General features: G+C 64.7%; 1 protein-coding gene across 1 annotated transcript in view; it reads right to left on the bottom strand.

Annotated features, from left to right (window-relative positions):
- CTBP1 (C-terminal binding protein 1) overlaps nt 1–14,715 on the bottom strand; it is a 36,876-nt gene that overhangs the window by 10,821 nt on the left and 11,340 nt on the right. Inside the window, exons 2-4 of the mRNA XM_045289511.1 lie at nt 10,857–11,051; nt 7,962–8,116; nt 1,327–1,471 (exon numbers count right to left, since the gene is read on the bottom strand). Coding sequence (XP_045145446.1) covers nt 1,327–1,471; nt 7,962–8,116; nt 10,857–10,863 — 307 coding nt within the window. The 5' untranslated portion in view covers nt 10,864–11,051. The remainder of the gene's footprint in view (nt 1–1,326; nt 1,472–7,961; nt 8,117–10,856; nt 11,052–14,715) is intronic.

Here is a 14,715-nt window from a genome sequence, read left to right as displayed (position 1 = left end):
GTCTGGACGGTGCCACTCACACTGCCTGCTGGCAGTCTCTGAGACGTGGCAGGCCGCTCTGCTCCTGGGTGGACAGTGAGGACTGACCCAGCGGGACAGGGTGTGGCGGAGTGGGGGGTCTGGCACCGGGCAGGGACCTGACACGACGAGGGCTGATTGAGCAGGACCTCAAGGAGGGGCTGACAGACAGAGCGGGGTCTGGCCCCGAGGAGCAGGGACTGCACAGGTAGGATCTGACGCAGAGGCAGTCCATCCTAGAGGTTCAGGGTCTGAGGTGGACGGGCTGCACCTGCCAGAAGGACTGGGGTCTGAGATGGACGGGCTGCACCTGCCAGAGGGCTGGGGTCTGGCATGGAGGGAGCAGGGGCTGACTGCGGGGTGGGGGTCTGAGATGGACGGGCTGTACCTGCCAGAGGACTGGGGTCTGAGATGGACGGGCTGTACCTGCCAGAGGGCTGGGGTCTGAGATGGACGGGCTGTACCTGCCAGAGGGCTGGGGTCTGAGATGGACGGGCTGTACCTGCCAGAGGGCTGGGGTCTGGCATGGAGGGAGCAGGGGCTGACACAGAGGAGTTAGGGCTGACTGGGGGGCAGGGAGTTTGATGTGGAGGGCTGGGGTCTGGCATGGAGGGAGCAGGGGCTGACTGGGGGGCGGGGGTCTTATGTGGAGGGGCGGGGCAGAGGCTGCCCTCACTTCCAGAAACAACTGGCTTCCTCACGAAGCCAAGTGTGAGGGCCCAGGCCTGGCAGCGCGGGGTGATTCCACGGGAGCGAGAACAGGGTCCGAAGGGGGCACCAAGAGCTCTAGGCAGGGGATAGGGTGGACACCCCACCCCACAGGTGAGGTCAGGCAGGCTACCAGGGTGGCTGGCAGAGGAATGGGGTGGGGGTGAGGGGCGTTGACTGCCGGGCACCCCCAGACACAGCTCCACGGATTCTCTAGCCCCGGAAGCCAGTCCTGGAGGAACCAGAGCCGGGGTGGATGTGGCTTCCCCACCACAGGCGCTGGGACAGGCAGGTGTGTGACATCCCCTACTGAGCTGGGCGTGCGCCGGGTGAGGAGGACACGCAGAGCACACGGCTTCACCAAACGCTGGTCTCGGCATGTGCACCACATAATGGCACGCTTGTGTGGCTGTGAAGGCTCTGGCAGAACCCCAGCCCTCGAGCCCCCGGGCCTGCTCGGTGCGGGTTGGAAAGTGGGCCTGGCCCTGTGACATGGAAGGGGATCAAGTGGAGGGGCCAGCCCCCACCTGGTCACAGCACAGAGCAGCCCCACGGTGGCCCGGACGGCCGGCGCAGAGAAGCCCCGGAAGGCCCTCCTACCTAGGTCCCCCGCCGACTTGATGTCAATGTTGTCGAAGCCGCTGCCGATGCGCACGATGATGCGGAGCGCTTTGAACTTCTCCAGGTCCTCCCGCGTCAGCGTGATGGTGTGGTACATCAGGGCCCCCACGGCCTCGTTCAGGACCTGCATGCGCCAGGGACAAGCATGGCGTCAGGGCGGCCCCATCCCGGGGCACCGCCAGGTCCACGGCTCTCAGCTGGGCGGAGGGCAAGGGGCCTGCTGCCTGGCCCCCCAAACCAGCCCAGGTGCCAGGAGACGCCATGCGGGTCCTGGGGCAAGGCCTTGGGTGGCCCAGGGAGGCGCTGCCGGCCTAGAGAGAGGCTACACAGAAACCAGAACCAGGGAGAGGTTACCAAGACCCCAGGAAGAGTCCCTACCCCCCAGGCCCCTGGTGGCAGGCGTCCTTAGCAGCCCCTTCACCAACCAGCCTGGGGGGGGGGGTTTGGGGGGGGGGGTTGGGGTGAAGGGGGGGGAAGCCTGAAGCCACCGCATTCCGAGTCAGCAGCAGTAGGACGTGTACCCTGCTCCGGACTCCGGGCCCAGACCTTGCCACGGGCACGTGTGGCCCTGGGCCACATCTCCTGCCCGGTGGCTCTCACCACAACGGAGGCAGCACGCAGCCGAACTGCCGCATGAAGTCAAGCCAGCCACCTGACTTGGATCCCAAGAAATCCGATTTCAAGGCCCGGGGGAGGCGCAGGTTAGTGACACTGAGTTCTGGCTGCCTTGAGTCCCCGGTCCGGCTCAGCCAGCACAGAGGGTGCTCCTCAGAGAACGGGCCCAGAGTTTGTGCTGCAGGGATGCCCACTGCCCTGCGACTCACAGACAGCCGCAGAAGCTCACGGGGCTGGTGCTGTGGGGAGGTGCCAACTCACCACGACCCCGTCCAGAACAGAACGCAGCCCAGCCTGGTCCTGTGCCGCCCTCACCAAGGTCCCCACGCCAGAGCCCCTGGTGGCAGCCACCGTGTCCAGGGCCTTCCTCTTTCTTGCTGTCCCTCCACCTCACCCCGCAGGGCCTCCTTCTCCAGGCACGGGGTGACGCTGACAACACAGCCCAAGTCTGGGCATCCCGGCCTCTCGGGAGCACTCTGGCGGTACTCCTCTCTCCCAAGACAGACCGGTTTGTCCTCTTGGCAGCCCGCCACACTCAGTCGTCTCCTCCAGCACCGTCATCCACGCACCGGTTCTTCTTCGGACTCTCGCACTCAGTGTCAACGGTCACAGGCGTTTCAATGTGTCAGCAGGCTTTGTGTCGTGGATCTGCCCGACGCACGGTGTCTCCCGATGCAGGAGCACTGGCCAGGGACCCAAGGGAGGCGACATCCTAGACACCTCTGATCCTCGGCACTGGCCTGCGTGTCGCTGTGGGGTGGGGAGCGATGTCACCCCTAGGGTGACCCAAGGTGCACAGTTTCGGCAGAGCATCCAGACTCGGGACAGACAGACGACCCCGGAGGAATGGGTTTCTAACACGAGGAACCGACGTTAGGTAAACTGGGGGACGCACACATGTGCAACCACCGCAAAGAGTGCTGGGCGAGAAGGCGGGGCCCAAGGCGCCCGAGACACCGTGATTTCTACCAGCTACAAAGCCACTCGGGGGCCGTTCACGTGTGGGACCGAACCTGCCGGAGAAGTGGGACCCCTTAGGAACCAGCGTGAGTGGGCGGGCCACCGGGACCAGCCCCCGCGTGAAGAAGGGTGCTCATCGCATCAGCAGTCTTCCCCATCCCACAGGCAGCACGGCGCGCACACGGGCGTCACCACGGGCTGCTGACGACATGGATCCCCGGAACACCAAATGCTCTCCTGGGGGCGCACGGCAGCGCCGACACTCTGAAAAGCGGGCCACAAGCCACCGTGCTCTGAGGTAGGAGTGGAAGTCAAACACAGATGCACCGGTCCTGGAAGGCCCACAGGAGCACCGCTGGGGACAGCTCCCGCTGGACGGTCCAGCTGAAGGCTCAGAGAGCAGAGGCTGCGCCGGGGCAGGGCCACACGGCACGAGTGACGCGCACCCAGCGGGCTCCTCCTCCACCCACAGGGTCAGGTGTAAGGTGTGCCTTCTCGGTCTACGGGGACACGCTGACTCCCTGCCTTCTCTGGACATCCTGTCTGTGCTGGTGTTGTCTGCACACGCGAGCACATGGGGCGGTCTCAGTCGGAGAGCACGTATCCCGATCTCCTCCTTCCCCTCCGCCTGCCACTCCTGCCAGCTTCTCCGGGTCTGGTTTCCGGCAGGGAGCGAAACGAGGCACAACGGGCTCAATTCCTCCCTGACCTGGGCCCCAGACCCATGCAGGGGCGGGGCTTCTTCCTCCTCCGGCACCTCCCAGGGCCCTTCCTCCTCTGACCCTCAACCTGCCCCTCCTGTTGCCTCTGTCTCTGTTCTCAGCAGGGTTCCTCCCGGCACTTCACGCTCCTTGAATTCGGGGAGTTTCCACGGAGCTCTCCTGTCGGGACCGTGGACCGTCTCCCGCCCGGCCTCTCCACCAGGGCACGTGCTGGCCACGCCTGCTGGGGTCCCCCTGCTGCCCCTTGGCCAGACCTGCTTCCTGCCGGCCAAGCCTGTCGGTCCTCCACCTCTGTCACCATGTCACTCTGAGAGCATTAGCCCAGGGAGCCACGGGAGGTCTGCTCGACTCGGCGTAATTCCCACCCGAGGACAGCCAGCCCCGTTCTGCTTGCGCCCTCGCTGAAGGGCACCTGGGTGGTCTCCAGGCTGGGCTACCACAGAAGGGGCTGCTCCAAGCACCCCGAGCGCTGACGTGGGTCTTGTTATCCAGACTGACTGCTGCTCCTTTTACACAGCACTTGGCTCCTCCTGGACTCCGGCCCCCGCTGAGGGCACTGCAGGCACTCGGTCTCCCCAAGAGCCAGCGAGACGGGATGGGTGCCGCTCTCAAGCTGTCCCAGCATCCCCTCGGGGAGCCATTCCTACTGGACTGTTTGCTTTTTCCCCATTGGGTTCTGAGACTTCCTCGTAGACTCGAGACGCCACCGGTGCTTGGTCAAGTTGGCACTTGGTTCCCAAGTGCTGCGGCCCAGGAATTGCCCATCTTTCTGCCCTCCGGCGAGGCGCACTGTGGCAGAACGGACGTGTCTGGTTTTGATACAGTACCGCTGACACCGTTTCCCGTCAGGAATTGTGTATCAGAGGGCTCGGTGCGCCTTAGAGCCAGTCGCCGTCTCCTGGAGCTTACTCTAAAGGTCTCGCCCCACCTGGGTGGGGCGTCCAGGTCTCTGAAGGTGTGAGCGTTTCCGGTTCTACTTCTGAGGCCTCTGGCCGTTAACGGCAGGCCTGTTGATCCTGCGGCTGGTCCAGCACCGTTTGCGGAAGAGGCTACCTCTCTCCTCCACTGGGTGCTTTTATTTTTGCAAACCATCTGTCAAAACTCAGGTGGGTGTACAGAAGAGGGGGTCTACCTCTGGGACCGCTTCTGCCCCTCTCCCTGTCATTTCCCTGGAGGCAGCGGGTCCGCTGGGGCCCATCGTGATACCAGAGGACAGAGCACACGCTGGCCTGCTCGGAGCGAGCGCTCGAAGCCCTGCTGACGAGAATCAAAGACCACGGCCTCGGTGTGAATCACCGCTGAGCACGAAGAGGGCAGGAAGCGTCGTCCCTGGACCAAGGTGCGGCCGGCCTGCCGAGGGCTTCCCCTGGACCAAGGTGCGGCCGGCCTGCCGAGGGCTTCCCCTGGACCAAGGTGCGGCCGGCCTGCCGAGGGCTTCCCCTGGACCAAGGTGCGGCCGGCCTGCCGAGGGCTTCCCCTGGACCAAGGTGCGGCCGGCCTGCCGAGGGCTTCCCCTGGACCAAGGTGCGGCCGGCCTGCCGAGGGCTTCCCCTGGACCAAGGTGCGGCCGGCCTGCCGAGGGCTTCGCTGCGCGCAGAACCAAGCGACCAGGAAGTCAAAACCTGCAGCGGGAGCGCGCTTTGAAGCGTAGAAGACAAGGGTCCACTTTGAAGACCAAGGCGCGCCTGACTCGAGCCAGGCTGTTTCTGACCCCTCCGGGTGGGTGCCCAGGAAAGCTGGAGCATGGAAAAGGAAGATGGGAGGATGGAGGCCCTGGGATCACGGCGCTGGCCAAGAACGAGGCACACGGCCCCAGCGCGAGCACGTGTACGTCAGGGCAGGTGCGTCCGAATACTCCTGGCGGGGCGCTTTGGTTCTCCGCGTCGGCAGCAGTCCCTGGAGAAGGACACCATGTGTGGTCAAGTCAGAAGGTCCCAGAGCAAGACCCTAGAACAGGATGGGTGGCACAGTGGTTGCAGCAATGGGTGTAACCACGACGACGGAGGACCAGCCAGCCGGTGTTTCGCTCCGCGGGTTCGAGAGTTTTTGGAAGTGTAGCTATGATGCGTCTCGGTGGGTTTCTTCTGTTTGGGGCTCGCTCACCTTCAGAAATCTGTAGGCTTGTGTCTCTTGACAAATTGGGGGGCAGGAAGGAGTGGGTGGCCGTTACTGCTTCAGGGACTTTCCGGTCCTTCTGGGACACACGTACCCGATCTCTGGTGACCCTGAAGGCCCCCTCAGGCATCCTGTGGCTCGGTCTCCCCAATTGCTGATGTCTCTTGACCCCCGAGCTCGATTGCTGCCTTGTTGCAGTGAGCCGCTGCGCTCTGCTGCGCGTGGAGTCCGTCCTGTCTCCGCTCTTGTGTCTTCACCGCGCCCCCGTCTCTGCGGAGACTTTCCGGCCGTCCCTGCTGGCTGCCTGGAAACCGGTTATGTCTTTGTCATCTCAAGGTTGGCACCTGTGGACTGGCTCTGTATCCACTCGTCTGAGGTCTTCCTGGTCCCTGCCATGAGAACTGTGACCTTGGAGCATGATTCCCGGGTCCCGGATCGCACGCACGGCGCCTTCTGCTTTAGCTGCTTTCCCACCGCCCGGGGCGGGGGTGGGGGGCGGGGACAGGGACACATTGCCCGTAACAGCTTCTTCTGGGTATCGTTACCCTGCGTTTGTGAGTGACAGCGGTTGAAAGGTCCACTCTCCAAGCATTCACAAGGGACGCCTGGGAATGGCTGTCAGAAGTGAGTGGTGCTGGCTGGGGTGGGATGGGAGTGCGTGTCTGCGAGTCCGCGTGGCCGGGCCACGAGGCTCAGCGTTGGCAGTTAAGGAACGCCGCAGCCTGTCTCCGTCGTCGCTGCACGGGGCCGGTTTGCGTGCCAAGACCTGGCCTCTGGAATCTCCCCACGTCAGGAAGCAGAAGCCCAGGTTCCCCATGTGACCTTCGATGAGAACTAAGGAGAGGTCCTTGTCACTGGTGAGGAGGTGACAGTCTCACTGTCCCTGGACAGCAGTCAGAGTCCTGACTGTCCACTGGGCCTCCTCCTGAGCCCAACAGGAGGGAAGGGCACCGTGAGGCCCCTGCCTGGGTGGGTGAGGTCCGGGCCCGCACCCAACCCTGGCCCGTGTTCTGCACTGACCCTGTGGAAGGGCCTCGTCTCAGGACAGCAGAAGCCACCTGACACCACAGAAGTGGGGAGACACGTGCCTCATTCTACTCAGGGGCCAGGTGGCCCGCTGAGCCTGGCTGCCCTGTGGGGTGATGGAGTCTGCCTGCGGTTGCCGTCACCGCGCTCTGGGCGCAGGCGCAGTCTGTACCTGCTGCCGGCATCTCCGGCGCTGCTTCTGCGGCTCCAAGGCTGAGGTGGAGGCCACAGGGAAGCCCGCGGCACTCACCGCTGCGTCCCCTCGGGCCCAGGCACCGCCAGGCTGGAGTGCTGCTCACCTCCGCTGCGTGCCCTCGGGCCCGGGCCCCGCCAGGCTGGAGTGCTGCTCACCTCCACCGCTCCACCTTCCCGGAGCGCTCAGTGCCCTTGTGGAACGCCCGGCTCAGTCCCGTTCCTACTCCCCAGTCCGTGAGAATCTTCCAACACCCGGGGCGTCGGGGGCTCTGCTTCTGTTGGCTCTTATTTCTGCTGCCTGTTTCGCAGATGCCCCTGGCCGTGTGGCAGACGCTTTGCCGCCCCTGGGAACCATCTGTGAGAGGGACTGCCTGCACACAGGACTTTCCATCTGCCAGGGGCCAGGGCGCAGGGACCCAGGGTGGCCTGTGACCCGATGCCAGCTTGGCGCAGGTGTTGGTTAACTGGCTGGGGACGGTGAGAGCATGCTGGTCCCTCTCAAGGTGCCCTTGGCTGTCTCACCCTGAGCCAGCCACACCCTCTCAGAGGGGGACCACCCCGGACACCCCTCCAACCCAAAGCCCAGCTCAACCCCTCAGGCCCCTCCCTCAGGAGAATAACCAGGCCCAGACCCCGCCTCTCTCGAGTCCGGCTGTTCTCGGTGCCTTTCCTTCCTACAGTCAGTGCAGCAGACAGCTCGCTCTTAGGGATGCGGGAAAGCAGCCACGGCGCAGTCTGCATCCGTCGGGAGAGCCCCGGGGCGGCTCAGATGCTGAGGGCCTTCGGCACCAAGCTCCCAGGGCAGGGTCGGGGTAGAAGGCCATGGCAGTGAGCAGTGCCAACCAGGGGACTAGCAGCACAGCTCACCACAGCCACGCCAACCTCGCCCTGCACAGCACGAGAGGAGGGAGGGTCCACTCTATGGGGGAGGAAGCCTGGCGGCAGGGAACGGGGCACAGGCTCAGGCTGGGGCACCCTCACCTTCTCGTGGATCTCCTGGGTGGACTGGGCGTCACAGAAGGCCACGGTGGCCACGTCCTTCAGGATGGGCATCTCCACGGTGCAGTCTCGGCCGTCCAGAAGCGCCACCAGGGGCCGTGGGTGCAGGGGTCCGTTCATGATCGGGGGTCGGACGCCTGCAATGACAGGATGGGTCACTCAGCCCCTGCGCAGCCCCGTGCCCCTGCCGCTCACCTGGCCCATGAGCGGACCTCCGGATGGTGGTCTCTGACCACAGGAATTACAGGATGGTGGGGGGTGGTCCTACAGCCAGACCCCTGTCCTCCAAAGGTAAGCAGGCCAGGCTGACGGGCTGGGGTTGTGGGCTGTGGAGAAGGGTGGGGGGCTGGCACTGGGCGGCCTCAAGGGGCTGCAAGGGCACAGTCCTGACATCCTTTCTGCCAGGCGCCTGGGTCTGACGGCGATGGTGTGTTCTGCCCGCAGGCCGGGGAGTCTGAGATGATGACAGCAGGAAAGGGTTCCGGCAGCCCCTCGGTAGCAGCAGAGCCTCTCACAAACCCTCCCAGGGGCCCACGGCCACAGGTCGGCGAGGGCGGTGACAACAGCCAACTGGTTCCCGGGGCACCTACAGCCTGTGTGCTCCCCAAGGGGCAGGCGCCGCCCACCTTCCTCGGTGCTACTGTGCCGTGGGGCTGCACAGCCTCCAGCGCAGCTCCCAAGCACAGACCCAGAGGCGAGGCGGGCGGTGTACTTCCAGAAACCCTAAGGGTCCCAGCCCCCGGCCTGCGGTCACAGTGAGTCGGGGACCAGCCCACAGCAGTGAGCGGCTAGAACCCTTGGCTCCAATGGCAAGGTCGGCAGCTCAAACCCCCCTGGCCTCTGCAGTGGGGTGGGTGAGACTGTCCACCCAGCAAGGACTCCCAGAGGAGACTCCACGCAGGGTCACAGGGAGCTGGCACTGACTGAGGACAGGGGGGTTGGGAGGGCCTGTGGGCATCTCGGGCTGGGCCCCTTGTATCCAAGGCCAGAGGGGACAGCAGCAAGCAGGTCACAGGACAAATGGAGAGCCGCGCTGCCGTGGCCACAGCTCAGGGCCAGGAGACAGGACGGGAAGGCACCTCTCTACCGCCGCATGCAGGACCCCCGCTGACACCCCAGATCGGAAGGAAGCAACACCTGTCACTCTGACTACCTCACGTCTCCGTGAGCGGGAAGCTGCTCGCAGACCCTCCCCCCCACGCCGGGCCCTCACAATGCCGGGGCGACTGCTCTGAGGCCCCCTCCCCCCACGCACGCATGTCGGCAAGACACTGCTAAGAGGCCCTGATGCCGGGTCACTCCACAGCCAGCGAGTTCCTGTGCAATGGGCCCCCAGATCCCACCCGAGCTGCCCGCGGCTTCATGAGGGCAGAGCCCGGCTCTGGGCTCCAGGCGGCACTGCAGCTTCGGGCTGAGCAGATCCCCGATGGAGACAGGAACCCCCCGGGTGCAGCGTGCTGTGGCTGGCTAACCCGGAGGCCGCAGCTGGGGCCCACCAGTCACTAAGACGGAGAGAGAGAGACACACACGGGCGTTCTACTCCCGGGACCGTGGGGCAGGCCTACCCCGTCCTCCAGGGTGGCTGCGAGGCGGCATCGACTGGGTGGCAATGGGTTTGGTTTGGGGTTTGGAGACCCAACCGGTGATAGGTGACAGCATGGCCCTGATGACCACGTGGCCTGCCTGGGGGCGGGCAAAACAGGGCGCCAGGAGCCCAAGCCCCGAGCGGAGAAGACTTACAGAGAGGGCGGTGCCCCGAGGCACCTGTTTGGAGCCCGGCCCCTGCCACCCACTGCCTCCTGCCCACCCATCGCAGTTGCCCCAGATGCCTGCTAGGCCAGGAGGTCATGGAGCCACCCCCGGGGTGGACTCTGGGTCACATCTCAGCCAGGCGACCAGCCTCCCCAGCAGCTAGCTGCCTGCCTGGGGCCAGTCCTTGCTACCTCACTGCAGGCTGGCTGCCTCCCTCTGCACATTCTCAGCCGCTGAGCACATGGATGGACAGAAGGACAACATAACAGAGATCGGGACCCACCATCATGCCCCCAACTGTGTCTGCGGCGGGGACCCACGTCCACCCTCCCCCTCCGCCAACTGAGCCTGCAGCCTGGCCCTCACCAGCACAGCCTCCAAAGGACCCACGGTCACCCACCCCCTCCCCAGCTAATGCCTGTAGCCTGCCGGAGCCTGTGGACCCCGGGACCCGGCCTCATCTGACTGGCCTTAGCTCAGCCCCGCCCTGGCCCTCTCCCAGGACAAGGCGTCTCGACAGAAGTACACGGGCAGCCTGCTGGCTGCTTGCCCAGGCCACGGGCGGTGGGGCCCCCAGCTCTCCCCACGTGAACTTGTTATCGGAATAACCAGTAGTCTCGAAGAGGGACATCACACTTCATAAAGTGTGTGTGTGTGTGTGTGTTGGGGGGGCTGCAAAACAAGAGGACCCTTGGTGGGATGGACTGACTGTGGATGCAGCAGTGGGTTTGCACGGGGAACCGTGTGATGGGCGGCATGCCCTGGGGCTGGGCGGCACCCCAGCTGCTGTACTCAGGATGTGGTCCCTGTGAGCGGACACGCTCACTCAGCTGGATGTCACTGCCAGGTCGCTCCCGCACACATGCACGCACTGGGGAAGGGCCCGGGGAGCCCTCACTGACCGCTAAGACTCTCCCCAACTGGCCTTGCACCCTCACGGGGCTCCCAAGAGAAGGACCCATTGCCCGAGCTTGGTCAGCAGCCCCCTTGGGTGTCCCAAGGGGCAGCACCCTTGGCGAGTGTGACTGCTGGCCTCTGGCTGGGCAGTGCTGCCCCGGGCCGGGCTCTCCAGGACACGCGGCTGCACCACAGGCAGCCGGCCTCCATCCGCTCCCCAGCACCAACCTGCCATTTCCTACAATGTGCTCGGCTTCCGCGACCATGAATTCGACCTTCCAAACGCTCTGTCCTCCGGGCTCTCGGGCACCACAGCGTCCTGTCACTGGCTCCTGAGCTCCATGTCCTCACTTGTCCTCGAACCAAAGCTCTTACGCCTCTGATCCACCGCGCCCGTGACGCCGGGACGGGGTCACACTTTGACTAAAAATCAAGCACAAGAGACACATTAAAACACCGCCGGGGTCCGCACAGAGAACTCACAAATGCAAACTCACTCACTGCGCCTGCCAGCCTGCCTGGCCGAAGCCCCGTTGCCACACCACGCAGCGGCAGCAGTGACCACCCCAGCTACTGGCCACCAGGCTGCCTAGCCTCGGACCTACCTGGAACTCGGGGCCTGGCCCAGCGGGGAGTGACCACAGGCATGCAGTCAGGGCTGCTGTGCAGGGGCATACCCCCCTGGGTTCACGGCCCTAGGACCCCCACCATCACGTCCAGGTAAACACTAACGGGCTGTCCCGCAAGGCCGGGACCACCCTCAGGCCCCTCGGCTGCGCACACCAGACCCCCATGAGAACGGCAGGCGCCAGCTCTGCCGCCCAGCCAGGGCTGTGGGCTCCTCCTGGGGACAGCCCTTCTGGACCTGGGTTCTAACTCGGCTGGGCCGCAGCCGCACAGGGATTGCTATGCAAAAAGGGTGTGTCCAACCATCTGATGGGATGGGTCTGTCTGGGGTCCAGCTCTGGGGCCGGCCACTTCCTGTGCTTTGACGAGCAGCCCCTCGGGACAGGATGAGCCGCTGCCCAAGAGGTGGGAGGGTCACACCTGCCACCAGCGCTTCGGGACAAAGGCCGGGCTGTCTGCTGCCGCAACCCTGCCCAGGACCTGGGAGAGTCAGAATCGGCCGCCAGGCAGGCAGAGGGTGTGGTTTACGTGATGGGCCACCTCTAAGAGCCGGGGCAAATGGAAGGAGAGACAGTTGACTGTTACAGCGCTCTGAAGTCCCCTCCCGTGAGCAGTCCCAGCAGATGTCCAGGGAGAGAGGAGCCCCCTTTAAGAGACTGCGGTCAGAACCATGGCAGGGGCGGCAGCACAGAGCTGAGTGCCTTCGGGCAGAGCTAGAGTGGAAACAGCACCCCGAGCAACAGAGGCTGGGGGCTGCGTGGATGGAGACGGAGGAGGGCTGGGGGAGCTGCGTGGATGGAGGCTGGAGCAGGGCCCGGGAGTGCTGCGTGGCCCCGTGATGAATCACCAGCCTGCAGGGAAAGGAGAGTTCCTGGTGGCGGGTTGGGGGGCTGGGGGGAGGGATGTGGGGCCCCTGACAGCCTGTGCAGATGCCGTTCTCATCCTCAACAGCCCCAAGCACCCCGTGCACATGCACCAGCCATGGCCCAGGCCTGCCCAGCCCATGGGGAGGGTCTGGGAGGACCTGAGGGTCCAGGTGGGCTGTGGTTGCCCAGTGGGGTGTGGGAACTAGTTAAACCCAGCAGGACGTGGTTTAAAAACTCACAGGAGGAGCGGCAGCAGCATGCAGATGTCACCCAGACCCATGGACCAGAGCCCAGTGGCCACACCCAGAGAATGTTCCAGGCCCCCAGGACCCTCCCCTTGGGCCAGGGGCTTTCACTGGCCAGCCGTCCAGGGGAGGAGGGGACAAGGTCTATGCGGACACAGTGGGGCCAGGGGGCCTGGCCTGCCAGTCTCAGGGCCTGTCCCTCGCTGCCATGCCATCCAGGCCCAGGCCCACCCCCTGCAGCATCAGGAGCCTGAGAGGACAGAATGTGTCAGGTGGGCGTGCCTCCACAGCCAGGAGCCACACGCCCGCTGCCAAGGAACGTGCACTGCCTACGGGTCACAGTCCCACCCTCACACTGGAACAGAACCCATGGCCCCCACAGCAGAGGCGGGGCTTCCAGGGGCCACCCAGTCCAGGCCTAGGCCCAGGCCCAATGTCCCCCCTATCCCGCCCTGCCCACCTGGCACTTGGTGACAGACACAGCACCCAGCCCGATAGGCACTGGTCCCGTGCCAGGTGTCAACTCAAACCCATGCCACCCGAGGAGGCAAGAGGTGTGGGGACACATCAGAGACTCAGAAGCCGCGAGGGAGAGGGGTGTGGGCGGCAGGTGGGGGCTCAGCCTGACCCACCAGCTTCCTGTGGTGCTGTCACATGCCACTCGGTGGGCCCCAGCGCTGCAGGCTCCACACCCCGCCCTTGCCAGGTCCCCACGGGCCACACTCGGATTGACTGTGTTTCCTGACGGCCCTCCACAGAAAAGCCCAGGAAGGGGTCCCGGCACTGGGGGCTTCCAGGGTGGGGGGTGAGTCTGCCACCCTACCTTGTTATCTTCCTCCTCTTCCTCCTTACATCGCAGGGGCACAGGGTGTGGGCTCTCGCACCCTCCATGGCCCCTGGGGCTCCTGGCGTCACTGACCCAGGCTGAGGCCCATGCTCATTCACACCATGATGATGTGGGACAATCAGTGCCATTCTGGCACCAGCCAGCTACGTCCCCACAGCCAGATGAGCGTGATCCAGAACCCCTGGACGGTCCATCACCCTTACCCCTGCTTTCCAGTGACCACCGCTGGGTCCTCTGAAAAGTGCCCCCAAACAAAACTAACCGCTTTGCCAATAAACGCCCCTGCCCCAGGTGGTCTGGAAGGGTCAGTGTTACTTGCGCGGGTGGTAGGTGGAGAGGCTGTGTCTGCTGAGAGGGCAGCCATGGCCGTGTGGGCAGGGTAGGAGGAGACTGGACCTCACTGTGGGGCCAGGCGGGCCTCAGGAGCAGAGGGTGATTTGAGACAGACCACTCAGTGGCACGAGGACAGGCCACAGGTGGAGCTGACACCTACACTCGGAGTAGCTGGGGTGGCCCGTCAGGTTACGGAGGGGCTCTGCAAGGTGGGAGATCAGGGCCTGGCCACCACCATGCTGGTCCCTGGTGGACGAGAAGGGTCAGGTGGGGGACGAGAAGGCTGCCAGAGGTCAGAGAGGCTTCTTTGGGGACACCTGGTCTGGGGGACTCCCGGGGACAGGCCAAGGTGCCTGCACTCTGCAGAAGCCCAACAGGCTTGCTGGGCAAGGGCGAGCGAGGGGGCCCCTCTGGGGAAGCCCCAAACAAGGCTCCTGTGCGGCTAGGCCACAGCTTCCCAAATGGACTGGGCCGACCGTCCCAATTGGGGGGGGGGGGGCGCTCAGCAACTCCTTGGCCACGAGAAATGTTTCCCCTACAGCCCACCACCCTGCACAGTAGGTAGCTTGTCTGCTTCTGCGGCCTCCCAGATCACCCCAGCATCCCCCAGGGGTGCTGTCACCCCCGCTGGGAAACACTGGACTAGACCCTGGCCTCGGGGGAGTCGCCAGAAAGGGCACCGGCCTCTGGCTGTACAAGGCCACCTTGGGCTCAAGGCCACACAGAGAAGGCCCCCTGCCCCAGCACCATGCCTGCTTCGTCTTAAAGCAGTCGGAGAGCTGCACCCGCCTTGGCCCAGGAGCCTGGGCGCCCAGCCTACAGGAGGGAAGAGCCCAGTCAGTGTGGTGGCCAGATGGGCGGGGCCTGGTGTCTGCCTCCACTGGCCCCCAGGGCAGGTCCTTTTCAAAACTCACTCCCACCCAAGTTGGTACCAACTCAGCAACCCCAAAGGACGGGGCACAGCAGCCCTGTGGGTTTCCAAGACTGCCCCTCTTTTCTGGAGCAAGAAAGCCTCATTTAAATTTTTTTAAAAGCCTCATTTTTCCCTCACAGTGGCTGGTGGTTTGGAACTGCCGGCCTCCTGGTTAGCAGTCCAAGCATGACCCACGGAGCCACTCGTCCAGCCCTGCAGGGAGAACAATGACAGGAAGAGTAAGGGGCAGGGTGGA

The sequence above is a fragment of the Echinops telfairi genome, unplaced genomic scaffold (assembly GCF_000313985.2).
Source record: "Echinops telfairi isolate 266 unplaced genomic scaffold, ASM31398v2 ScPeMD7_28;HRSCAF=97, whole genome shotgun sequence".
Lineage (NCBI taxonomy): Eukaryota > Metazoa > Chordata > Mammalia > Afrosoricida > Tenrecidae > Echinops > Echinops telfairi.
The sequence above is the reverse complement of the archived record's forward strand: the minus strand, read 5'-3'. Positions and strand labels throughout refer to the sequence as shown.